Source organism: Lucilia cuprina, chromosome 3, assembly GCF_022045245.1.
Source record: "Lucilia cuprina isolate Lc7/37 chromosome 3, ASM2204524v1, whole genome shotgun sequence".
Lineage (NCBI taxonomy): Eukaryota > Metazoa > Arthropoda > Insecta > Diptera > Calliphoridae > Lucilia > Lucilia cuprina.
Window position 1 is genome coordinate 44758940 of NC_060951.1, and position 26592 is coordinate 44785531.

Here is a 26592-nt window from a genome sequence, read left to right on the forward strand (position 1 = left end):
TCACAAACAAAAATGATTTGACCACTTGTTATGTGTAATAACAAAAATATTAATGAAAAATTCCATCTTTTCAAGAAAGATTATATTTATAATAGTCAATGCTGTTTAAAAAAAACCGTATACATATTAAGCACATCATATTCAGTTTAGAAATATATGTGTACTCACATCCAAATATAGAATTATGAAAATGTCAATAAATATAAATCAAAACATAAGCAATAATACGAAATAGCATTACATAAACAGGGCAAACCAAAAAAAAGACATTCCATATTTAAAAAAGTTAGTATGTATACTTAATAAAAAGGGAACTATTAAAGAAAACATAAATTTAGTAACGAAACTCTATAAATAAAGGAAAAACAAAGAATAATATAAAAATACGTACCATCACGTTCATGACCACCACTACTATTGGTTTGGGTTTGTTTTGAATAGGTAAGAGTTTCTTTTGGTGGAATGTTAGTAGCTTGAACACTGTAAACACTCAAATTTAAAGGTTTTTTGCCGGCACTAAAACAATAATATTTCATATATGTATATTTATTTTTATTAAAATTAAATGATAAATTATACCTGGGACCATTCATATTTGTTTGCAAACTAGCATCGGGTGTTTGAGTATTTGAATTATCTGAATTTAATGAATTAACTGACGACAAAGAGGTGAGCACTTCGGAAACAGGTGCAACACCCAAAGAGGAAAGCATTTCATCTAAATCTCTGTAAATTAATAAAATATATAGTGATATGTTGTTTGCTTCAAAAAAAAAAAAAAATAATTTACTTACTTTCTTTGATCTTTATCAGCTCGTACTGATACTTCTTCCTTATCTTTCATTTCCTTTTCACGACGACGTCTGTCCTTCTCTTCACGCAAAGCTGCCAAGCGTGCTTTTTTACGTTCTAATTCTGCTTTACGATCCATTGTGTTGGTAACTGTTTAGCTATTTGTGTTTTGTGACAATTGGTGGTAATTATGATATTAGAATTTGTTGATTTTCTTTTTTTTACAGGCTTTGTGTGTAGAAGTTAGTTAAGATGATTTTTATGATCTGAAAATATATTAAATTTATTTTTATATTTACAAAGTTTTAGTGTCTTTATAATAGTTAAAATCATGTTATAGAAATATAATTGAGAAAGGACTTAGTCTAGTTATTTACATATGTTTGTATGTAACGAATGTACCGGAAGTTTGGTTTCTTAAAATTTGCCAAAATTTTGTATAGGAATTATAAGTCTATCTATCTATCTATCTATCTATCTATCTATCTATCTATCTATCTATCTATCTATCTATCTATCTATCTATCTATCTATCTATCTATCTATCTATCTATCTATCTATCTATCTATCTATCTATCTATCTATCTATCTATCTATCTATCTATCTATCTTTCTATCTATCTATCTATCTGTCTATCTATCAATCTATGCGAACGTAAAAACGTTATTACATCTCTATTTAAAACTCCTAATTATGGAGGAAGGCTTCATAGAAAACGAGGACCCTGTTCGCTAGTGCAAAATTAAAATTATAATTTTGTTTATTACTGGAAAAACCTTTTTAATTTTAAGAACATTTTAATTAATGTAATTCCAAATATTTTTTTAAAAACGTTACTGTTTTGATAATATCGCTATCTAATGGAACTTTTTCTCACATTTTAATTTATACAAACAAAAAATAATTGTGTTTGTTTTCAACTTAAAGGCGTAACTTTAAAATGGGTTAAATAAGGCTTTAATGATGATGTCACCATTGTCTTACAAAAATACTTTTGTTACCAATATTTTGTCAACTCGTTTTTGATCAATAATTAATCATACAAATTAACATAAAAACTATTTTCAAATAAATTTTTATAAAAAAAAACCTTTTCTTTTAACATTTTAGATAAAACATTTTCTTAAACTTTTTTTATGAACAGTGTTGGTGGTGTTTATTACAGCGCTGTATGTGCGCAATGCAGTTTGCAGCAAAGTCTGACTGTCTGTTTCTTCAAAATCCTTATTTATTCCATCCCAATGTAATGCACATTTTCTTATAAGAAATTTATTACAAAAAGTGGGACAGCCTTTAATAACTGCGTCAATACCATTTAACATATTCAAGCTCGTATCTAATTTTTCTACATGACAAAAACAAAAACGTTGACGTCAACTTCACTGCCGCAGCATTGCCCTGCTGCACCTTTGATAATGTACATATGCATGCAATTTTTTCACATAAAGAAAATTCATTTTTTCTTGTTAAATTTTTTTTTTCACATAAAAATTTCTATTCATCGAGGTGCTATATACCTTCTTTTAACTTTTTATTATAAAATTATAAATTTTTTCGAGGTTTTAAGTACTTAAATTAACATATTTTTATGGGAGCACACAAAAACTACAACTTTTTCTAACTTTTTGCGAGTTTTACAATTAATCATTAAAATTATTGTTGTCTCTATTATATGTACATATATCTGTCTCTTTTTAGTTCATTTGATGACATATCTCAACAGTGTTGTTAAGTGTTTGGTAACATAAACCGCTATAATTCAAAGTAAAAATTCATAATTGTAGCGATTATAACATAGTACAACAATCTTTATTTAATTTTTAAAATTTTATTAAATTCATTTATTAACTAATATTCAGACAATGAAAAATTGAAAGGCTTACTAAATAATAGTAATTATACAAAAAAATATCTAGATTTGAGGAAAGTTGCTAATAATCACATGATTAAACAAATTGTTAATATTAGATATTATAGATCACCGATAACAATTTACGATGACAAACATCTTTTCGACCGTTATTTTTTCTTCTTTAAGAATTAGGGTTCTATAGTTGAAATGAAAAGTCGACTTTTTGCATTTTATGAAAAGTCGACTTTTCGACTTTTTGCATTTTATGAAAAGTCGACTTTTTGACTTTCGACTTTTTGCATTTAGTTAAAAGTCGATTTTTCGACTTTTTTCATTTAATTAAAAGTCGATTTTTCGACTTTTAGTATTTTATAAATAGTCGACTTTTCGACTTTTTCCGACTTTCCGACTTTTTTCGACTATTTTCGACTTTTTCCGGCTATTTTCGACTTTTTCCGATTTTTTTCGACTTCTTTCGACTTTTTCCGACTTTTTTCGACTTTTTCCGACTTTTCGTCTTTTTTCGACTCTTTCCGACTTTTTGACTTTTATTTACAAAGTCGACTTTTCGACATTTTTCATATAGGATAGTCGAGTTATCGACTTTTTTGGAACAACATAGTCGACTTCGACTTTTTTCGACAAAAAGTCGATTGTTCGAAAGTCGATTTATAGAACCCTATTAAGAAGTATTTTCTTCTAATAAAAAGCCAGATTAAGACAGGTTTCTATAGAAAAGCTGTTTGCTTAGGCAATCTTGCTTATTTTCGTAGTTTTCTATAGAAAAATTGTTTACAAATCAGGTCAGTTTTTTTAGGGAAAAATTCCTTATATAGTAAGTTTTAATATTTTATATTAATATTGTATAGGCTTCTGTCAAAAAAAGTTGAAATAGTGTATTTTCATTAAACAAGTTACACACTGTAGTTTTTAACGCGTCTGCCGCGGCAGCTGTTCAGGGTTGTATTTTGTTTTGTGCAGAATTAGAATAAACTAAAATGAAATAAATTTCAGCAACAATGAAAGAAAAAAATTAAAAATAAACAAAAACTTAAAATTTTGATTTTTAAAACAGCAATAGTTGAAAAAAACATTAAAAGCGCGAAAAGTTTGAAAAGCGTAAAACGCGTTGCCGCCTCAACGCGTGTTGTGTACATCCACCTTAAAGTGGAAAAAGGAAACGGAAATAAAAGTAAAGAATAATAATAAGAATTTTTCTATGTTGGCAAGGAGATTTAAATTTGTTTATTAATCTATCAAATAGTAAAAAATAAGCAAATCTATAGAAAATAATATTTATTAGAAAATCTAAAAAAAATAAAATTGATTTTAAATAAATATGGCCGAGATAACAAATACTGAGGAACCGCCAGCAGAACCAGTAGAAGATGAGAGAACTAAGTATGGCCTTTATATTCTGTTATTTTTTCTTAAATAATTTGTAGGAATTAAATTATAAATAATTACTATTTAAAATAATTAAAGATTTATACGAATAAATCGTCAAGTTTTACAATGGACACCGCCAGAAAATGAATATGAATTGACAGAATCTTCTTACGATATTAATATGGCATGGGATGCTTTATTAACTTTACCCACATGTCAGGAAATGATGATAAAGGAAGCTAATCAGAAACTACTTAATCTAGTAGTAGGCATTAATGTTACACAAGAATTTCCCTGGAAACAGATACCATATAAAGAATTGCGTGATAATCTATTTGATGATCTGTCAAATGGTCAATTGTTGCATAATGCTTTTCAGGGTTATGATCTGGACAGTCATGTCCTCGTAGGTTATGTGCCCATAATCACACAAGATATGGAAGAACCACCGGCAGGAGATCCTTTCGTTTTATATGTTAATCCAGCTGATGCTAAATTGGCTTTGGCGATAATTCGTAATTTAGAGACATTTGAACGTTTAATCATTAATAAACGACTGTTGAGACAGCCGCGTAAATGGGTTTCCTTTGGCAGTGAAGATGAGGTTAATCTAACCATTGCTCAACGTTATCACGAACCAGTGGACGTTGAAATTCAATCTGTCTATCCTTTAACTATACCGGCTAATAAGGAATTTTCTTTTCGCTTAACAAAAGATGTAAGAGATGGTTATGTTGAATTGATACCCGCTGAGAATGCACGTTTTGAAAATGTCTCACGACGTCGTATAACCGTAGGCATACAATCATCATTTCCTCGCATTGATATAGAACAACAAACAGATCCGACGTTTCCAACAAATGCTTGGGCTCAATATCTTTATGAGATAGACGAGGAGGGTGAGTAAATTGTATATTGTTTGGTGCAGTATTTATATTTGGATTTTAATGTACAGATGATTGTCTGGATGAAGAATCCGAAGAAGAAGAAAGTAAAGAGAAGCTTATAAGTAAACCTACTACTCCGGAGCCGCCAAAGGAAACAAAACCACCACCGGAAGTTTCTGATAATGTAAAATTGTTACTGAAAACTTTGGAATTTAATCAAATTGATATGTATCGGTATGTTTATATTTAAGATAGGTAAATAGATAAATATATAGACAGACAGACAGACAGACAGACAGACAGACAGACAGATAGATAGATAGATAGATAGATAGATAGATAGATAGATAGATAGATAGATAGATAGATAGATAGATAGATATATAGATAGTCAACATTTGCATATAATACAAATGTACCCGATCATTCGGCGAACCAACTTCTAATATCTTCTTCCAGCAATGACTATCCCTATATATCGGACAAATGCGTTATGCATTACACATCTCCCTATCTGGAAGAAACTCTATGTTTTGCCAACATAGCCAAAAGTCATCAGAGATATGTATGCGGTTTCGATTGGTATCCTGCTCTAGCGGGTCTAATTGTAACTTCTTATACCTTTAGTACAGCGGCCACCATAGAATCGGGTAAGTCTGATGTAACTCTTAAATAAGTTTAAAATTCTTAACAACTATTTTAGAACAGTCAGCAGCCAACATGACTACATACAACGAGCCGTTTTGGAAACCAAGCCCATTTTAATGTGGAGCTTTAGTGATAATCTTAATTATAAACTGGAATTTGAATCCCCATTAGAAGTGATTACCTTATCATTTTGTCCCTATGAACCGAATGTTTTGTTGGGAGGAGCCACTAATGGTCAAATTATTTTATGGGATTTACAGGATCGTGCTGAAAAATTAGATAATGAAGAAATGCTGTCGTCTTCTCAGTTACACTACCGTGTGTTAATGAATGAATTTCTTAAATGGACCATACAAATCAATGAAAAAATGCTAGTAACACCGGCTACCGTATCAAGTTTGGAGAATTCTCAAAAGGGTTGTATAACGGCAATATACTGGTTGGCTAGCCATTGTTTTATTAATACGTTTGGAAAACTTTACACCGATCCGGGAAAACCAGCTAAATATCGTTATTTTATGACTAGTGCTATGGATGGTACTATAGCATTTTGGAATTTGGATTCTCAGGCGGGTAAAAAAGTTAGCAGTGGTTTAAGACGTGATTTACCAAAAGAATTGACACAAAGTGAATCTGTGTATAAGGGAAAATTTTTGGCGCCTATTTTTACAGTGGTGTTTAATGAACCATTGACGGCGGTATTAGCGGACACTCCGGTATTTAAATGTCTTTTAAAGGAGAAAGAAGGAAAGTCCGTTACGCCGCTTTATAATTATGCAGTAGAATTGGAGGAATCGGAGGTGCCTGAAATAAGGCAATCTTGTATAACAGCATCTTTCTATGGCCGTATAGAACGTTTAACTTGGTTGGGTCTTTACGCTGATGCCGATGGTCGTGAGGTGGTTAATACCTCGTTGAATTTTGCTCGAGTTCATGATGGCCCCGTGATTTCGATGAAGCGAAATCCTTTCTTTCCTTGGCTTTTTGTTTCGATTGGTCGTTCTGTATTTGCGGTTTGGAAAGAGGACTATAATTATTCTCCGATATTTTGGCGTAAATGTCAGAGTGACTTGACGGCAGTGGCCTGGAGTGAATCGAGACCATCGGTTTTATTTCTTACACGCATCGATGGTAGTTTAGAGGCTTGGGATATATTGTGTAAGTTTTACCTACCTAAAAGGAAGACTTTTTAAATAAAATTCTTTTTAAGCCCGAGATGATGAGGCCTGCTTAAATGATACCTTGGGCGGTGGTATTGTTACCAATATCTGCGAACATAAACCATCGGAACCGGAAAAGTTATTGGGCATTGGAGATTACAATAGCAGTTTGCGTATGGTCAAATTACCCAAAAGTTTATATCAAGTTATGGACCAGGAATTTGAGGTAAATTGAGATTATAAAAAAGATTTCCAATATTAATAAAATTTTCTTTTATTTCAAGGATATGAAACAGCATATATTAAAAGAAGAATCGCGTAAAAAGGAAATACAAGCTTGGGAACACAAATACTATGAAAAGAATAAAGATTTCATAGAAACAAAACTGCAAGCAGAACGGGAGGCCCATAAAGAAATGGAACGAATTGAAAAGGAAGCTGTTCTAATGGCGAATCGTAGAGCTAAAGAAGAAGAGGAGGCTAAAAAGTAATTTTAATCATATTAGGTCGAATTTTTAAAGAAAAATTCAACCGACTTTTGTGATTTGGCTTCTATGTACATCTATATATTATAATTTTTATATTATTTTTGAATAATTTCAGAGCTGCTGAACCTACCACCCATAGCACCTATACCGAACGCATGAAAAACCAATGGTACGAACTAAATCTTAATCGACTCCTAGGTATTTTGATGTCCCGAAAACGGGTCAATGAAAAACAACTGAACGAACAAACTGCTTTAGAAAAAGAACGTTTAGCATACGAATTAGCCAAAAAACAATCCTTGGCGGATGTTCTAAAACGTGTTGGCGACGAAGTAGCAGCAATACGTTTACGTATATATCCACAAGAAATTCCAGACCTACAACGCAATGATATGATTCAGTCATCGGTGGATAGCATTATGCAAACGGTGGAAACTTATGAACTTATCGAAAATGAAGCCAATGATATGATGAATGATTTTGATAATTTCGATAATATAGATTATGCGGAATTCTTACATCGTGGTCAAGAGCGTCGTAAACATTTGAATAAATCTTTAGGTGGTAATACCGAACGTTGGTATTGGTATGAAACGATGGCAGAAGAGAATTTAATCGGTGATTGTGATTGGGGCTTAGAAACATATGCTGATCTGTTGCAGAACACTGATGTGGGTTCATTGCCACCTTCTGAGTTAAGTCTGCTGCAAAAGCAAGAAGATGAAGGTGATCAGGCGGATGGGGAGGGAGAGGGAGAAGGAGATTAGCAATATTGAAATTATGTTTTGTATTTTAATCAAATTTAATATTCTTTGTTTTACTTTTTGTTGATGATTTTTATAAAATTCTATCCGAAAATAAAGGATTTTTTTAAGATAAACTTTAGTGGAAAGATTAAAGATTTTCTATATGAAAATTTTAGTCAAAGTACGAATAAATTTCTATACGAAGGAAAACGAATGACTAAAAGTTTTCTATAAAAAACTAGATTTAAGATTGTGTTTTCTAAACGAACACTTTAGTTAAAAGTCTGAAGATAAAAATTCTAAAGATTATCTATACGAATTAAGGTTGGGTGTCATATAGTCGACCATGTGTAACTATAATTTATTACAAGTTTTATATTATGATTATGATCATAGGTATGTGTCATTCCTTAAGAAAATATAAATATTTTTGTAAAACTTAAAAAGATCAAAAACACGCTTTTGCATAATAAAAATAACTTGTTTGACATTTGACGTAAATAGAACCTTACTTTTATTGTTTAAAAGTTTGCGATTAAATATTCCAGGAAATGTTTTATTAATTAAGTCAATATGTAATTAAGCCAATAGATACTAACACTTATAAAAACATTCTTAATAAAAAAATACTATATACATTTATTTCTTCAAAACTCTAAACTTTTGTTTAACACTGTTTTCGTCAGTCACCCCGCTATTGTTAAAGCCAGTTTAAAACACGCAAGAAATCTTTTAAAAATACATATATATTTGTATTAACAATTTTTTTACTGGGAATTTAACAAATTGCACAAAAAATGCAATACCTAGAGGTGAAATATACACACTTTAATAATTTATTGTTTCTTTTAAAAAAACTTCATTCAGCAGCTGCTGTCAGCAACAGCAGCGACCGCAACCAATAAAAAATATGTTGCAATTGTAATCACCTTTATCTGCTTTATAGCAGAGAGTTAAATGTCCTTGAAATTTAAGAAAAGTAAAACCGGCATAATTTTAAATAGGTTGATAAACGGGTGTATATTTTTTTTAAACAAATAAAAATTTTTTCAAACTTAAACAAGTTTCACTAAAATTGAATTTATGAAAACTCAAAGAAACAACACTTTTACTCTCAATATTTAACAAAAAAATCTTAAATTATAAACTGGTATTAAACGAATTATGTGTAAACTACTTTTCAAAATATATTCCACTTGATTTGAAAATATTGGTAGTAAAGGTTAATAGTTTTAAAAATTAGGTCCAAGGACTTTTTGCCAAAAATGATTTTTTAATTAATTTATATTGAAATATTAGAATTTGAGTAAAATTTCGAATTTTTAGGAGAAAGTCGAATAAAAGTTTATGTATTAAAAAAAATATTTTGCGAAATATCTAGACTATAGGCTAGACTATAGAATAGACTATAGACTAGACTATAGACTATAGACTAGACTATAGACTAGACTATAGACTAGACTATAGACTAGACTATAGACTAGACTATAGACTAGACTATAGACTAGACTATAGACTAGACTATAGACTAGACTATAGACTAGACTATAGACTAGACTATAGACTAGACTATAGACTAGAATATAGACTAGACTATAGACTAGACTATAGACTAGACTATAGACTAGAATATAGACAATCCTTTATATAAAATGTAAAAAAATCTATTTTAAAACTTTAAATTAAAATTGCCTAATATAGGGTACATCTATCGATTAAACAAGTTTTATTGAAAAAATGTGTTTTTGTCACCAAAGACATGTTTGCAAATACTAAGAATATTCTAAATTAAGTAGATGCTAATTTAAAACAAAATATTAAAAAATTCTCAAATCTACACAATACATTTACGCAAAAAGCAGCATAAAATTTTAAGAAAACACACAATCGTATTAGAATTTCATTAAACATTTTTATGATAATGAATTTATTAATAATACATAGGAAGGAAATGAATAATGTATATACATAAGCAGATTCCATGAAAATAAAAATAAAATTTCTATAATCATTTTTAATCATTTCTATAATCATATTAACTTTATGAAATTACATAAACGAGTAATTTGCAAAAGATTTTGCTTAAACCATTTTGTAAATTTACTTAAATATTGATCAATCGAATAACTAATCGATCATGGAAATTGTGTGCAGTCACCATCCATCAAGTAATAAAATGAAACCCAGCAAAATTTGAAATTTATATTTTGGATTATTTTGTATTTTTTAAATCTGTTTTGAGAGGTGTGCTGCCGGTGGCTGCTTTAAAACCCCCACACTCATAAATATTATCATTTTGTTGTTTGTTATGAATAAATGTTTAACAATATATTATTAATGATAAATATAATTTTTTAATTAAATGTTAACTAGTACAACACTGACGTTTATAGCTCTGCAAAGGTTTTTTTTTTTCAATTTACAAATATATTCGAACCCGCTTTTTTGTAGGTTTTTGGAATATGCACATTTTTAAACACATAAATATAAAGATTAATAAGTTTGGGTTGTACAATTTTGAATTTGTAATATTTGTTATTTTTGTTTTCTTGGTTGCCAAACGAGAGTGAAGTTGTAATCCTTGAAAATTTTTAACTATAACAGCTAATTTTTGTAAAAGTTATAGGTTTTTATTTTATTGCTGTATTTGTAAATAATATGCATCAATTTATAATGTTTAACAAAAATGTTGTTGACGTTTGTTGTCTGAATTGGAAGATGTACACATGCGTAGTACTAATAGTCTATTAACATAACTTATTAATTGACTTTTATCAAACAGGCAGAGCTGTTAATGGATGTTGAGAAAAATGGTTTTACTATGACATAGAAACAACTATTTAATACCTTCAAAGAACATACATTCGAAATTTCGAAGGACTTTTTTATATTCATCAGGACTCTAGTCTACAAACTACACTAGAGACTAGATTACATACTACACTGCGCTTTAGACTATAGACTCGATTATAGACTAGACTATAGACTAGACTATAGACTAGACTATAGACTAGACTATATACTAGACTATATACTAGACTATATACTAGACTATAGCCTAGACTAGACTATAGAACAGACTATAGACTAGACTATAGACTAGATTATAGACTAGATTATAGAATAGACTATGGACTAGACTATAGACTAGACTATAGACTAGACTATAGACTAGACTATAGACTAGACTATAGACTAGACTATAGACTAGACTATAGACTAGACTATTAGATAGACTATAGACTAGATATAGATAGACTATAGGACTAGACTATAGACTAGACTATAGACTAGACTATAGACTAGACTATAGACTAGACTATAGACTAGACTATAGACTAGACTATAGACTAGACTATAGACTAGACTATAGACTAGACTATAGACTAGACTATAGACTAGACTATAGACTAGACTATAGACTAGACTATAGACTAGACTATAGACTAGAATAGACTAGACTATAGACTAGACTATAGACTAGACTATAGACTAGACTATAGACTAGACTATAGACTAGACTATAGACTAGACTATAGACTAGACTATAGACTAGACTATAGACTAGACTATAGACTAGACTATAGACTAGACTATAGACTAGATATAGACTAGACTATAGACTAGACTATAGACTAGACTATAGACTAGACTATAGACTAGACTATAGACTAGACTATAGACTAGACTATAGACTAGACTATAGACTAGACTATAGACTAGACTATAGATTAGACTATAGACTAGACTATAGACTAGACTATAGACTAGACTATAGATTAGACTATAGACTAGACTATAGACTAGACTATAGACTAGACTATAGACTAGACTATAGACTAGACTATAGACTAGTCTATAGACTAGTCTATAGACTAGACTATAGACTAGACTATAGACTAAACTATAGACTAGACTATAGACTAGACTATAGACTAGACTATAGACTAGACTATAGACTAGACTATAGACTAGACTATAGACTAGACTATAGACTAGACTATAGACTAGACTATAGACTAGACTATAGACTAGACTATAGACTAGACTATAGACTAGACTATAGACTAGACTATAGACTAGACTATAGACTAGACTATAGACTAGACTATAGACTAGACTATAGACTAGACTATAGATTACACTATAGACTAGACTGTAGACTAGACTATAGACTAGACTATAGACTGGACTATAGACTAGACTATAGACTGGACTATAGACTAGACTATAGACTATAGACAAGACCATAGACTAGACTATATACTAGACTATAGACTATAGACAAGACCATAGACTAGACTATATACTAGACTATAGATATAGACTAGACTATAGACTAGACTATACACTAGACTATAGACTAGACTATAGACTAGACTATAGACTAGACTATAGACTAGACTATAGACTAGACTATAGACTAGACTATAGACTAGACTATAGACTAGACTATAGACTAGACTATTGACTAGACTATAAACAAGACCATAGACTAGACTATAGACTAGACTATAGACTAGACTATTAACAAGACTATAGACTAGACTATAGACTAGACTATAGACTAGACTATAGACTAGACTATAGACTAGACTATAGACTAGACTATAGACTAGTCTATAGACTAGACTATAGACTAGTCTATAGACTAGACTATAGACTAGTCTATAGACTAGACTATAGACTAGACTGTAGACTAGACTATAGACTAGACTATAGACTAGACTATAGACTAGACTATAGACTAGACTATAGACTAGACTGTAGACTAGACTATAGACTAGGCTGTAGACTAGACTATAAATTAGGCTATAGTCTACAATAGAATCGGCTAAAGTAGACTGTAGACTTGTCTAGATTATATTGTAGGCTAGACAAACTTAAATAGACTATACACTAGCCTATATGTGTATATACACTAGTCTAAATTTGACTTAACTCGAGAATATAATTCAGCCTATAGTCTGGACCACATATAAATGTGATGTTCAAAATATTGGCTAAACTGAACTAAAGATTAGAACATATAAATATTGAAAAAAAAGATTTGTTTTGTTATATTTCTGATTAAGCCGAAACACTAACATTTTGTTTCGGTTTCAGTCGGAAAATAAATAAAATTTAAGGTGTGTTAAAGTGTACAATTTATTTATATGATTAATACTATTTGAGGTTAATTAAAAATGTATTCTGTGCCTTTTTATTATTATAAAATATGAAATGTTTGTAGTTTAAAACTTTCTTTTGACATAAATACATAATTTTCATTACACTGTACGTACATATTAATATATTAGAGTTCTATGAAAAAAACATACATTCATATTCTTACGATTATTCTGATAATATCGAAAACATACAACCAGGTGAGGAATATTTAGAATTTAAAAATTATTGAAAAATTGTTATTACGGTCACGTTTATGCACGTTAGGTATTTTTCCATTTTTATAAAATATTATTTTTTGGTTTTTTGAAGTTGGTGTAAGGTTTTAGTTCTTTAAATTGCACTTTACTTCTATGCATCTAATATGACTCACTTGTGTTCGGACGTGAAAGTAACACAATTCAGTGTTACAAATCAAAGTAGTTTCTAAATAAAGTTATGATTATTAAGAATTGATAACAAATAGAGGATGTGCATTCATAGAGAATGATTAGCATAGTGCAACAAATTGCGTATAAGGGAAGTATTTTAAATGATTACTCTGTAAACTAAAACAGACTTGCAAATGAGTTATTAACATCGACACAATTTTATATTTTAACAAAATAAGTTTTTATTTAAAAGAATTCTCAATAATTATGCCGAAATTTTATTACTTTTTCTGAATTCTTCATTAAAATATTTTAAAATTAACACAAATTTTTTATTACCAATTAGAAAGGTTCAGTGAACAGCTCTGGTTATATTTATAACAACACAATGGGTTCCCATAAAAAACTTTAAACTTTCTTTGTTCAGGACAGTTTATTTTTAACAAAACTTGCACACCCACACCCACAACAATCAACAATTATATAAGAAAATATATATAAAAAGTATCAAATAATAAACTTTAAACTTAATTAAACCAAAACATTTTGGAAAAGCTTATAAAAAATGCAATACACATTCATATATACAAACAAAATGAAATTAACTATCACACATGTTTAATTGAAATAATTGAAGGGAAAGAAATCAATCTTTTTTCTATTTTAAAAACCATTAAATAAACTAACTAATTTCTTGTGAATAAAAAATGTCTGTAGGAAAAAATTTTACTTTAAATGCATTTAATTCAATTGAATTACACTTCATACCAAAAATGAAATGACATTTAAACTTAATTGTCATGCTTTAAGCAACACATAAAAATAATATTACAAATGAAAGAAAAATTAAATAAAATCAATAGACTAGACTGTAGACTAGACTATAGACTAGACTATAGACTAGACTATAGACTAGACTATAGACTAGACTATAGACTAGACTGTAGACTAGACTATAGACTAGGCTGTAGACTAGACTATAAATTAGGCTATAGTCTACAATAGAATCGGCTAAAGTAGACTGTAGACTTGTCTAGATTATATTGTAGGCTAGACAAACTTAAATAGACTATACACTAGCCTATATGTGTATATACACTAGTCTAAATTTGACTTAACTCGAGAATATAATTCAGCCTATAGTCTGGACCACATATAAATGTGATGTTCAAAATATTGGCTAAACTGAACTAAAGATTAGAACATATAAATATTGAAAAAAAAGATTTGTTTTGTTATATTTCTGATTAAGCCGAAACACTAACATTTTGTTTCGGTTTCAGTCGGAAAATAAATAAAAATTAAGGTGTGTTAAAGTGTACAATTTATTTATATGATTAATACTATTTGAGGTTAATTAAAAATGTATTCTGTGCCTTTTTATTATATATAAAATATGAAATGTTTGTAGTTTAAAACTTTCTTTTGACATAAATACATAATTTTCATTACCACTGTACGTACATATTAATATATTAGAGTTCTATGAAAAAAACATACATTCATATTCTTACGATTATTCTGATAATATCGAAAACATACAACCAGGTGAGGAATATTTAGAATTTAAAAATTATTGAAAAATTGTTATTACGGTCACGTTTATGCACGTTAGGTATTTTTCCATTTTTATAAAATATTATTTTTTTGGTTTTTTGAAGTTGGTGTAAGGTTTTAGTTCTTTAAATTGCACTTTACTTCTATGCATCTAATATGACTCACTTGTGTTCGGACGTGAAAGTAACACAATTCAGTGTTACAAATCAAAGTAGTTTCTAAATAAAGTTATGATTATTAAGAATTGATAACAAATAGAGGATGTGCATTCATAGAGAATGATTAGCATAGTGCAACAAATTGCGTATAAGGGAAGTATTTTAAATGATTACTCTGTAAACTAAAACAGACTTGCAAATGAGTTATTAACATCGACACAATTTTATATTTTAACAAAATAAGTTTTTATTTAAAAGAATTCTCAATAATTATGCCGAAATTTTATTACTTTTTCTGAATTCTTCATTAAAATATTTTAAAATTAACACAAATTTTTTATTACCAATTAGAAAGGTTCAGTGAACAGCTCTGGTTATATTTATAACAACACAATGGGTTCCCATAAAAAACTTTAAACTTTCTTTGTTCAGGACAGTTTATTTTTAACAAAACTTGCACACCCACACCCACAACAATCAACAATTATATAAGAAAATATATATAAAAAGTATCAAATAATAAACTTTAAACTTAATTAAAACAAAACATTTTGGAAAAGCTTATAAAAAATGCAATACACATTTCATATATACAAACAAAATGAAATTAACTATCACACATGTTTAATTGAAATAATTGAAGGGAAAGAAATCAATCTTTTTTCTATTTTAAAAACCATTAAATAAACTAACTAATTTCTTGTGAATAAAAAATGTCTGTAGGAAAAAATTTTACTTTAAATGCATTTAATTCAATTGAATTACACTTCATACCAAAAATGAAATGACATTTAAACTTAATTGTCATGCTTTAAGCAACACATAAAAATAATATTACAAATGAAAGAAAAATTAAATAAAATCATAACAATTACGAGTTAGTTTTATAAAAGAGTTTAAACAGAAATTCATACGAATATTATTATATCGCCAAAGATCTAAAATAAACAAAGTGATGACAAGTCCGCTGTTTCAAACTGCTTTGTAATAAAGGACTTACTTAGGCTTACGTGATTTTCATAAAATATTATCGTTAAGCATTTGTAAATAAATATGTATTTCACATAAGATGTCTTTACTTGGACTTCTACATGTGTAAACAAACTTTTTTTTAAGTGAAGTAGAGTTGTTGCAATTGGAACAGTGTTTAAAGAGGGTTCAAAATTAGGAGATCCAACATTTTCGAATCGTAGAATTCCATATTCTAGTATTAACAATGTTTAAAATAGAACTCAAACCACAACATGCCAACTTGTGATTGTAATATGTACTACATCCTAGATTAGACTTAAGAATAGACTAGACTATAGACTAGACTATAGACTAGACTATAGACTAGACTATAGACTAGACTATAGACTAGACTATAGACTAGACTATAGACTAGACTATAGACTAGACTATAGACTAGACTATAGACTAGACTATAGACTAGACTATAGACTAGACTATAGACTAGACTATAGACTAGACTATAGACTAGACTATAGACTAGACTATAGACTAGACTATAGATTAGACTATAGATTAGACTATAGTCTAGACTATAGACTAGACTATATAACGACAAGATTACACACTACACTTTAGACTTAAAATAAAAATTATTAAAAAATTATGTTTATAAAATTTCTTAACAAAAAATAAATTATTTAAATTTTAAGCTACAATTGTTATACAGATGCTGATGAAGATTCAAAAATTTAACTAATACATATTTCACAAGATTGCGTGGTTGGGACTAAAACTAAAAAAAAAAATAATTTTCAGCAGTTTAAAATTTGTACCCAATAAAACTCTACAACAACCAGTGTCTAAAAATTGTTGATATTGATCAATTATTTAGCATTTACAAACACTACACACCTTTACACTTATATTTTATTTTGCAGAATTTGTTTTTTTTTTCTTATTTCAATATTAAAATTTTCAACATACATCTAGTATACAAATTATTTTTTTTTTTTGCAGTGCTCACTTCTTTGTGTCTCTTTCTAAATAATTTTCTTGTTATTAAAACCAGGCTCAGAAACATCAACAACATTAGCAGCAGCGGCAGCAAAAAAGACTAACAATAACAAAACCGCAATAATACTTAAAAAAAACTGTGCAGCAGATAGTGAGCGACAACAGCAGAGCAGTTAATAATTAAACCCGGTATTTGTGGTTTTTATTAAGCGCACGCGCAAACTTAGACACTTATACAGCCGACTAACAATTAAACCACGTTTCGTACTACAACGCTGAAAAAACAGCACTCAGCAGCAGTTAGTTGGCAGCGAACAAAATTTAGTCTTCAAAAGTAAGAGACATTTTCGTTTGGACGATAGTTTAAGTTTAACTACCACTCAGTTTAGTCGCTTAAACTGAAAAAGAACCACTACTAGTGTAAAAAAAAACAATTTAATTAATTTTAAGGATTTAAATAAAAACAAATAATTAAATAAAATGAAGCAATTTGTAGTGTGTGCCATTGTTGCAGCTTTGTGTATTTCCAGCGCAAGTGAGTGTTTTTAAAAATGTTTAAACATTTATAAATATAAATAAACAGAAAGAGTATTAAAACAAATTAAAACAATAAAAGGAAACTGTTGCAAAAATGAAATATTAAAAAATTGATATTAAAAAACTGTTGTATATTAAAAACTTTTATTTATTTAAATTTCTTTGAAAAACAATATTTAAACTTTTTTCATTCTTAAAATATTTAAAAATCAAGATACTACTCAATATAAAATCTTTTTTAACAATTTTCCATAATTTGTTATAGATAGCTTTTTTAAATTTTTTTGTTTTTAATAAAAGTTTAAATTAAAACCCAGCTTTAGTTTACTTAGTTTAACTATAAACTTAGTCAAATGGTTTTACAAAGTTTCATGAGTTTTCATTCCTTAAACTTAGTTTAATTTCAAACCTAGTTTTAAAGAAAATTCAATGACCAAATAAGTGAATAGTTTTTAAAATCATCAAAATTTTAATTATTTTACTAATTATGTTTATATTAAATTAGAAGGTTTTATTATTTTTTTAATCAAAGTTTAAAAGCCGTTTAAACGAAAGCAAAACAAAAATAGTGTAAACTTTTTTAACCGAAAACTTTCCATCAATATAGAAAGCTAGTTATTATCTAAAGCTTTTATTTTTAAAAAAAAATAAAAATCAGTAGTTGACTTTTTTGTTTTAAATATCTTACAAAAAAATTTTAGACTTTTTATTAGTCAAGTTTTTATAAAAGATAATCGCTTATTTTAGAAGCGTCATTAGCTTAAGCTTTCAATTTCAATTTATTTGTTTTGAAGAGAAATTATACGAGATGTGGAGGAGTGTAGTCTTTGAAGTTGAATTCCGTATAATTTTTCAGAGAAACATATTACATTTAAGCAATAGAGGCTTTCAGTGAGGGAATGGGTTATTTTTAACCAGTTATCTCCCAAAGCTTTTAATTCGAATAAAGTTTTTATAGAAATTAAATAATTAGCTGCTGATAGAAGTTTGTCAACTTGAAATTTAAATATTTTTGCACATTTTTTCTTAAATATCTAATATTTAAAAAGTAAAGTTCTAAAATAAGTGAACCACTTATTTGTAACAAGTTATTAGATGGAGCTTTTCATTTAAAATTGTATTTCGTATAATTTTTAATTATTTTTTTTTATTTTTATACATATATCTTGTATTAGTAATTTAAAAGAAGTTAACTACTTATTTTTAACAAATTTTTGAAGTAAAAGTTTTTTATTTAAAATTATCAATCTCTTATTAACAATGCCAAAATCTGGTAAATAATAAGATTTATTTTAGAAGGGGGACTAAACGCTATAGGGGTACATTTTTTATTAAAGATAAACTTGTTGTTTTTCACCAACAACTTCTGTCTATAATTTCCAAATATATTTTAAAATATAACAGTTTCATTTTTCATATTAAAGGAGATTGGAATAAAGTGTTTATCATCAACAACTTCTGTTTATAATTTCTAAATATATTTTAAAATGTAACAGTTTGTTTTTTATATTAAAGGAGATTGGAATAAAGTGGTGCCTGGTCCCCCTTATGAAAATTTATTAAGTTTAATTTTCCGGCAATATTTAAATTAAATTCTTTCTTCATTGAATGGGAACTAACTTGGTTTTATAGTTTTCCATCAAGCTTCTGTTTTTGAATATATTTTAAAATATAACAGTTTAATTTTACATATTAAATGAGATTGAAAAAGTGTGGCACGTGGTCCCCCTGTAATATATGAGTACATTTTTTAAAATATATTAATTTTTCATCAACGTCTACTGTTTAAAATTAGTGATTATAATTAAAAATCTAACAGTTTAATTTAATGTATAAAAGGAGAATGAAATGAAGTGGCACCTAGTACCCCTTAATATTCCGCAAAATGTAAATAATAAGATGTTGAAATAATAAGACTTTCAAGAGAAGGGAAATAATCTCCACTTTTTTAAAAATAGATTTGTTTTCTTCTGGTTATATTTTTCAAATATTTTTCATAATATAACAGTTTTATTTTACATATTAAAGGAGAATTGAAAAAAGTGGCGCGGGGTCCCCCTTATGAGAATTTATTAGGTTTAGTTTTCCAGAAAGATTTAAAATCAATTCTTTACACCATTGAAAAAATAAAATTAATATTAGAAGGGGAACTAAACACCATAAGGGTACATTTGTTAATAATTACTAAATATTTTTCAAAACATAACAGTTTAATTTTACAAATTAAATAAGATTGGAATAAAGTGGCGTGTGGCCCCTCTTATGTTTAGAAATTAATTCTTTACAACTTTGTCATAAAGAAAAACTAGTTTTTCTTAAAATTCTACTTAAATTAATAACCTTAAAATTTAAAATAAAATTTAAATTAAACTTAATTTTTTATGATAATTTTGTTTACAAAACTATATAAACAAATTTCACTATAATGAACTTGAAAATCTTTTTATTATTTTTATTACTTTTATTTAGATTTTAAGCTAAAATCAAATAAAGAAATTTTATGTTAATTAAATTGACATTGGCCTCAAATGTGTTAAACCGTAAAAACAAATAAACATAAATTAAGATATTTTAAACAAATTTAAACAAAATACAGCCCATTGTGTTTTTATATAAAAAAAACACAAATTGTTATTAAAGTTAATTATGTTCATAAGAAATTGACAAAAACTATATAAACAAATAGTAAAAGTTTAGTTAATTTTTACAATTATAATTCTGTTTTAAATTGTTGCTGTATTTGTATTACTTTTCAATACATTTGCCATTTAACTTAAATATCATAGTTCAAGTAACGTTTTAACATTTTAAAAAAAACTGGTTGTAGCAGCAGCACAGCACAGCAAGAAAAAAAACGTGTGTGTGTCTCTGGCTGGTCTAGCTGGTAGCTTTCCTAACCTATGTATACCATCGCAATGTACCTAACAACAAGATAGAGTCTTTTCAACTATAAGTATTTTGAGCAAAAAAAAAAAAAAAAAACTTGTCTTGGTTGTCTGTCTATCTGTCTGTCTGTACGACTTGCATATTTCATTTTTTTCTTAATATTGTTTGATTTCTGGTTTAAGCTTTTTAGCATTTTAAAATTGTCATTATTATGCAATTTAAAATATGCAGTTTTAAATTAACTATTTGCCAACAAAAATCCACCTTTAAAGTTCAACATTAAGAGAAGACAAAAAAAAAAATAATTGTTACCTTAAGTAACAATTTATTGTAGGTAACTATTACTAATAAACAAGTAAATAATTAAATAGAAAAAGTAGTTAACCATAAGTTAAATTTAATTTAATTTACCTACTTTAGTTTTTTTTTCAATCATTAGTTATTCCAAAGCGGAATTATTATTAGTCATCATTGAGTGTATATACATACATATAACTTTTAATAAATTGGGGCTTGGCTTAGCTTGTGTTCCATGTTGTAGCTTGTAATTTATGCCATTTTTTAAATTTTTGTACAATTATTATTTTTTTCTTTATTTCTATTTTGTTTATAATGTTTTCCTGGGCTTTTGCTATGAGTTTAAATGAGTACGCTGCTATGTAATTGAAAATGTTTTTAAGTGGGGTTATTGTACTGTAATGTGTCTGAAATTGGTGTTAGACGTAATGAAAGTGAAATTTATTTGGACTGAATAGATTTGAATGTGATAGCTGGGACAGTGGGTTGGAAAACTTGAAAACTTTTTATTAAAAATACTTCTTTTATACATCCTTCTATGAATGAATGCTAATCAACTAAAAAAGAAAATTACGATCAATTATAGTCGATCACATATTCGTTAAATAAGCTAACTCACGATCAGTTCGTCTTAAAAGATCTAGAGTATACATCCTGCAGAGAGTAAAAGATATGTTCTCTAACTAAAGGCACATGAGATCTTGTTTGGTATTGAATGCCATTATCTAAAAGGAATATTATGATCAATTATACTTGATCGGAGCCTACATCGGCAGAGAGTAAAAATTAAGTTCTCATACTAGTTGTTATCGTTTTTCATACATGTGTAAGCATACATGCTTGTGAAATTAAGAGTGCGAGACAGCTCTTAACATAGCTCTTAGCCGATCAGGGATCTAGAGCCTACATCGGCAGAGAGTAAAAATTAAGTTCTCATACTGGTTTTTATCGTTTTTTATACATGTGTAAGCTACATGCTTGTGAAATTAAGAGTGAAAGACAGCTCTTAGCCGATCAAGGATCTAGAGTATACATTGCGAGAGAGTAATATAAATGTTTTCTTTCTGGTTTTGTTTTTTTATACACGAGTGTGAGCTATTTTGAGAGTTCATTGCAAATGATCAAAGATACAAGAGAGTCGTATTAAAATTATTAATAAATCTTTGAATTTGCAAAATTCTGAAAGAATTAGAAAGATTAATCTTAAACTTGTTGAGCATTCATTCATAGAAGGTTGTTGAGTTAAGTTGATCTTAAAAGATTCCGAATAATTTGAACCCTTACGACTGAACATTTCCTTACAGTTGAGATTCTAAACAATAGTATGATATCAAAGGAAATGATCTAAGATCCCTAATTTGCAAGATTTAGAAGATTTTTATCGCTACAGTTTGTGTTAGATTTGAATCACTTTTAAAGAACTTGCAAGTGACTTGAAGCTTTAGGAATTATTTTAAAATTCCAAACTTTTATACGATCATTAGCTTAGAGAGCTTCGTGATTCATTAAGTTGTTTCAATTCCATTTTTTTTTCTTTATAAACGAAAGTGATTTTTATAATATTAAAGTTTGAATACTAATTGATCATTACTAAAGCATTGTGATTATTTTAACGATCATTTGTTTGAAATAACTACGTGTGCCAATGAATTATATTAGAGTTAACTCATCCTAGAAAATCTTAATTAGCATTCTAATTGTTCGCTTTCTACTATAATCGCAACATGTTTGGAATTTGTGTGATCCAAGAAGTAATAATTTTCTTACATGACTTCATACCCAAAGAGAATAAATTAGTTTATTTTCGAAAGACTCAGAGAGTGTTTTATATGGTGATGAAAGAAGTCTACTACCTATAAGGAATTTATTATTAAAGAAATGATCATTTGCTTAAATGATCATTTAATTTAGTTTATATAAGAATTTTTTCGATCTAAAACACACTAGAGACATTGTATTTATTAAAAGCATTAAGATTAAACCTTTGTTTCTGAATTGATCATACAGCTTCTTGATTTCTGTATAAAATAATTAATTTGTATTTCTCTACTCATTTAGGCGCTGCTTTTGAATGTCCCAAACCCAATGGACAATTCGAACATGAAGTACAATGTGATAAATACTATGAATGTGATGATGGTGTAGCCAAGGAGAAATTATGTCCCGATGGTTTGGTATTCGATCCCTTGAACCGTAAAATCAACAAATGTGATCAACCCTTCAATGTAGACTGTGGTGATCGTGTTGAATTGCGTAAGTTAAAAATGAATAAATTTTTTAAATCTGAAAAAAATTATATAAAAATATTTTCTTTTCTAACACATTTTACAGAGGAACCCAAATCCACTAAATTCTGTCCACGTAAAAATGGTTTCTTTGCCCATCCCGATGAAAGTGTTTGCGATATCTTCTACAATTGCATTGATGGTGATGCCTTGGAAATGAAATGTACCGTTGGTTTGCATTTCGATGAATACAGTGGCACCTGTGTCTGGCCCGATACTGCTAAACGTGAAAACTGTGGTGTTGTTGTTAGTAAGTATTAATTAAATTTTCAATTTTAGACAATATAAACTAACCATGTATGTTTTTTTTATTTTTACAGAGAAATCTAACAGTGGTTTCGAATGCCCCAAGGATCAACCTAAGACCGATAAACGCGGTCAAGTTGTCACTCATCCCAGATATCCTCATCCTACCGATTGCCAAAAGTTCTATGTCTGCTTGAACGGTGAAGATCCTCGTGATTTGGGTTGTCAAACCGGTGAAGTCTACAATGACGAAACTGAAATGTGTGATGCTCCCGAAAATGTTCCCGGTTGTGAAGACTGGTACAAAGATGTTGATGAAAAGAAAAACTAAATTAAGTGATTACTTTTCACCACACACATACACACACGCGCACACACATTTACTCTCTTATAGAAGAGTTTTAAGCTGTTTATTAATATTTTTTTAACAAATTCTAGTAGTCATTTAGGTTATTCCTATAGTTTATAATTGTTTAAAGAAGCGGAAAGTGAAAAAAAACATTATTATTGTTTATATTGCTATTCAAAACTCATTTAGGTTGTTTTCAATCTTCTATTGAAAATATTTTAATTGTTTTTTATAATGTCATAATTTTTTTTCTAATTGTAAACTAAATTCAATCAAATTTGATTGAATTGTGCTCTGACTGATTAAGATGTTTTACGTAAAAGTCGAAGCTGGTGTTAACATTTGTTTTGAAACTTTTGTAAATATTTAAAACAAACAAAAAAATATGTATCATTAAACTATTTAAAATTAACATTTTAACTGTCTTTATCTTTTCTAATCCATACTCTTTTTCTCTCTGGCTTTTTTGCTTCTTTTTTATATGGCAGCACTGGTTAGGTTTCTCATTTTTCTAAGGAGTTCTTAATCTGCTGTAATCTTAAAATAGTTTTCTGCTAACATTTATTTTACTTTTATGCAAAACTATTTTCCTTTAAATTTCCTTTCTCTTTTAATTATTTGCTATCATCTTTCTCCTTATTTTATTATTGATCCTTTTGGTTTTATTTCATGTACTCTGATCTTATTTTCCTTCACTTTACTTTCACACTAGCTGTCTCTTATGTCTATCAATTCTCTCTTTCTATTCACATCTTAAATATTTTCTCTTATTTCTCTTTTCTTACGTTAAACTTTAAACGTCATTTTATTAACTATTACTTTAACTATAGTTAAGTCTTAATAACTTTTATTAAATTAAAGTTAAAACTTTGATAAGTTTAGTTCAATAATTTTAATTTTGTTTAAAAAATTTCAATCTTTTATTTAAAACCTTATTTTTTTTTATCAATTTTACTTTGCTATTATCTATAGACTAGTACTTTCTTCTAAATTCTCTTACAAATTCTGTTTCCAACTATTTTACAATCTTCCTTTTTATTAATATCTACTTTCCCTTTTCTTTAAACTTTATGTAATTTGACTAAGTAATATCTTACTTATTTTAAATTTGTCCTTTCAAAAACTTTTTATTTAGTTTTTCCAATTACTATCTTCACGACATTTCAAAACCTTTTGATATTTCTATTTCTCATCTATTTTATAAAATTTAAGTTTTTTAAATTTCTGTTTTTATTTTTTTCTTAAAACGTTTCTCTTGTGTTTTACTTCTTTTTTTCTTTGTATCTCTAATTTTTCTTATTTTTTCCATTTTTTATCTTTATTTTTTTAACTTTCATTCTTTATCTTTTTCTGTTCTAAAATCTTTAACTTTGTAATTTTTAAATTCTGAAAACTTTTTTTCTCATTTTTTTCTTTATTTCAATATTTTCTTTTTCCTAACTTTGTTGAACTATTTCTTTTATTACTTCTTCAACAATCAAAATCTTTAACTTTGTAATTTTCACCCTCTTTCGATCTGTTACTTTTCTCTTCCTTAATTGATAATTACTCGATAATTTCTGTCTATCTTTCAATCTGTAAACATTCTTTTCGCTCTCTGTTATCATTATATTCTTACATATTTTCTCTTACCCACAACCTTTATCTCTATCTTAACTTTGTTAAACTCTTTCTTTATCTACTTCTTTCTTTTACCTTCTTTAATGATATTTCCTCACATTATCAAAATTGCTCTCAGATATATTCTAATAACTCTTCCTAAGTTTAATTAATAGAGTTTTAAGATTACATTTATTAATAAAAAACTAAAATTTTTAAATAAATTTTAAAAATTCTTTTACTATAAAAACTCTAGCTTACCTTAGGATATGCCCAGTGTGCTTCGCTACACTAGTGAATAAATAAAACACTTCTATTCTTGAAAGTCTGTCCATTGGTTATAGTTTCCAAAATATAAAATTGTTCATATATATTCCATTGTTGCAAGTGCAACCGCTGATTAACCTAAATGTGCGAAAGAAGATAAAAACTATTACAAACCTAAGGCTCTTCAGTATAAATTGGTATAACATACCAACGCCCCATTCGATCTAATTGAAAAAAATTTGTTGGTAGCTGTTTGAGTTTTGTTATGAAACAAGTTTAAAATCAAAAATAAGGTTATATTCCCCTCAATGGCCAATATGAGAGAAATTTTCATTCCCCTAGAAGGAAAAATTGCTAACGTGAATTTGACGTTTCATTAAAATTAATATTTAATACCTCCGCTAGTATATTCTTAAAAAACACATAATTTCTTTAAAAATAAAGTTTTGACCGAAAATATTTAATTAATTACAATTTCACTAAATTAAATTGAAAAAACATAATTTTTTGTGAACACCTATAATTTCCTTCAAAATCTACAAAAGAAAAAACTTTTTTGATCATAGCCTAGCTTTAAATCTGAAATTTTTGGATGCAACTCAATAAAATTAATGAAGAAAACAAAAGACTAAAGACACAAACGTTATTTAACGCTTTGAAAACTCATTTGAAATGTGATCTGCATTTACAATCAACTATAGTATATTTTAAGGCTAATGCAAAATTGAGCTATTTTTTCATTGATGCACTTTAAAACAACTTTATAAAAAATACATACCTACAGTATTGCTTAAAACCTAAGCAAGTGCGAAGCAATATAATTTTTTGTGCGAAACTTAACCCTCTTTTAGAACTTCGTATTATAATGTTTGATATTTATGAACATAAAAAAACATTATCATACGAAGACTAGAACATAGACTACACTATAGACTAGAC

The 26592-nt window shown here is 28.1% G+C and overlaps 3 protein-coding genes across 15 annotated transcripts in view; 2 read left to right on the top strand and 1 right to left on the bottom strand.

Moving 5' to 3' along the window:
• Positions 1-26592, bottom strand: part of LOC111680665 (cytoplasmic dynein 1 intermediate chain) — a 54525-nt gene that overhangs the window by 19648 nt on the left and 8285 nt on the right. For 6 of the 13 annotated variants that reach the window (XM_046946775.1, XM_046946773.1, XM_046946779.1 and 3 more), the window contains exons 1-4: positions 2312-2466; positions 795-1058; positions 580-726; positions 392-516 (exon numbers count right to left, since the gene is read on the bottom strand). In XM_046946775.1, coding sequence (XP_046802731.1) covers positions 392-516; positions 580-726; positions 795-931 — 409 coding nt within the window. In that variant the 5' untranslated portion in view covers positions 932-1058; positions 2312-2466. Of the gene's footprint in view, positions 1-391; positions 517-579; positions 727-794; positions 1059-2311; positions 2467-26592 lie in introns of those variants that run through there. The other 7 variants (XM_046946784.1, XM_046946783.1, XM_046946782.1 and 4 more) reach the window with 2 other exon arrangements.
• Positions 3890-8092, top strand: LOC111680666 (dynein axonemal intermediate chain 3). Its single transcript, XM_046946772.1, has 8 exons — positions 3890-4047; positions 4132-4934; positions 4991-5156; positions 5382-5572; positions 5631-6728; positions 6781-6956; positions 7015-7217; positions 7334-8092. Exons 1-8 carry the CDS (start codon positions 3986-3988, stop codon positions 7983-7985), a joined length of 3351 nt encoding a protein of 1116 aa, XP_046802728.1. The 5' UTR covers positions 3890-3985; the 3' UTR covers positions 7986-8092.
• LOC111680651 (protein obstructor-E) lies at positions 17545-24199 on the top strand. Its single transcript, XM_023442329.2, has 4 exons — positions 17545-17722; positions 22966-23160; positions 23239-23442; positions 23513-24199. Exons 1-4 carry the CDS (start codon positions 17668-17670, stop codon positions 23767-23769), a joined length of 711 nt encoding a protein of 236 aa, XP_023298097.1. The 5' UTR covers positions 17545-17667; the 3' UTR covers positions 23770-24199.

What these genes read in the sequence shown, in the direction of transcription:
- LOC111680666 (XM_046946772.1), top strand. Translation starts at nt 3,986, where the DNA reads ATGGCCGAGATAACAAATACTGAGGAACCGCCAGCAGAACCAGTAGAA. An exon ending in GTAGAAGATGAGAGAACTAA is followed by an intron (nt 4,048 to 4,131) that starts GTATGGCCTTTA and finishes AAATAATTAAAG; the next exon opens with ATTTATACGAATAAATCGTC. An exon ending in TTATGGACCAGGAATTTGAG is followed by an intron (nt 6,957 to 7,014) that starts GTAAATTGAGAT and finishes TTTTATTTCAAG; the next exon opens with GATATGAAACAGCATATATT.
- LOC111680651 (XM_023442329.2), top strand. Translation starts at nt 17,668, where the DNA reads ATGAAGCAATTTGTAGTGTGTGCCATTGTTGCAGCTTTGTGTATTTCC. An exon ending in TGGTGATCGTGTTGAATTGC is followed by an intron (nt 23,161 to 23,238) that starts GTAAGTTAAAAA and finishes CACATTTTACAG; the next exon opens with AGGAACCCAAATCCACTAAA. An exon ending in AAACTGTGGTGTTGTTGTTA is followed by an intron (nt 23,443 to 23,512) that starts GTAAGTATTAAT and finishes TTATTTTTACAG; the next exon opens with AGAAATCTAACAGTGGTTTC.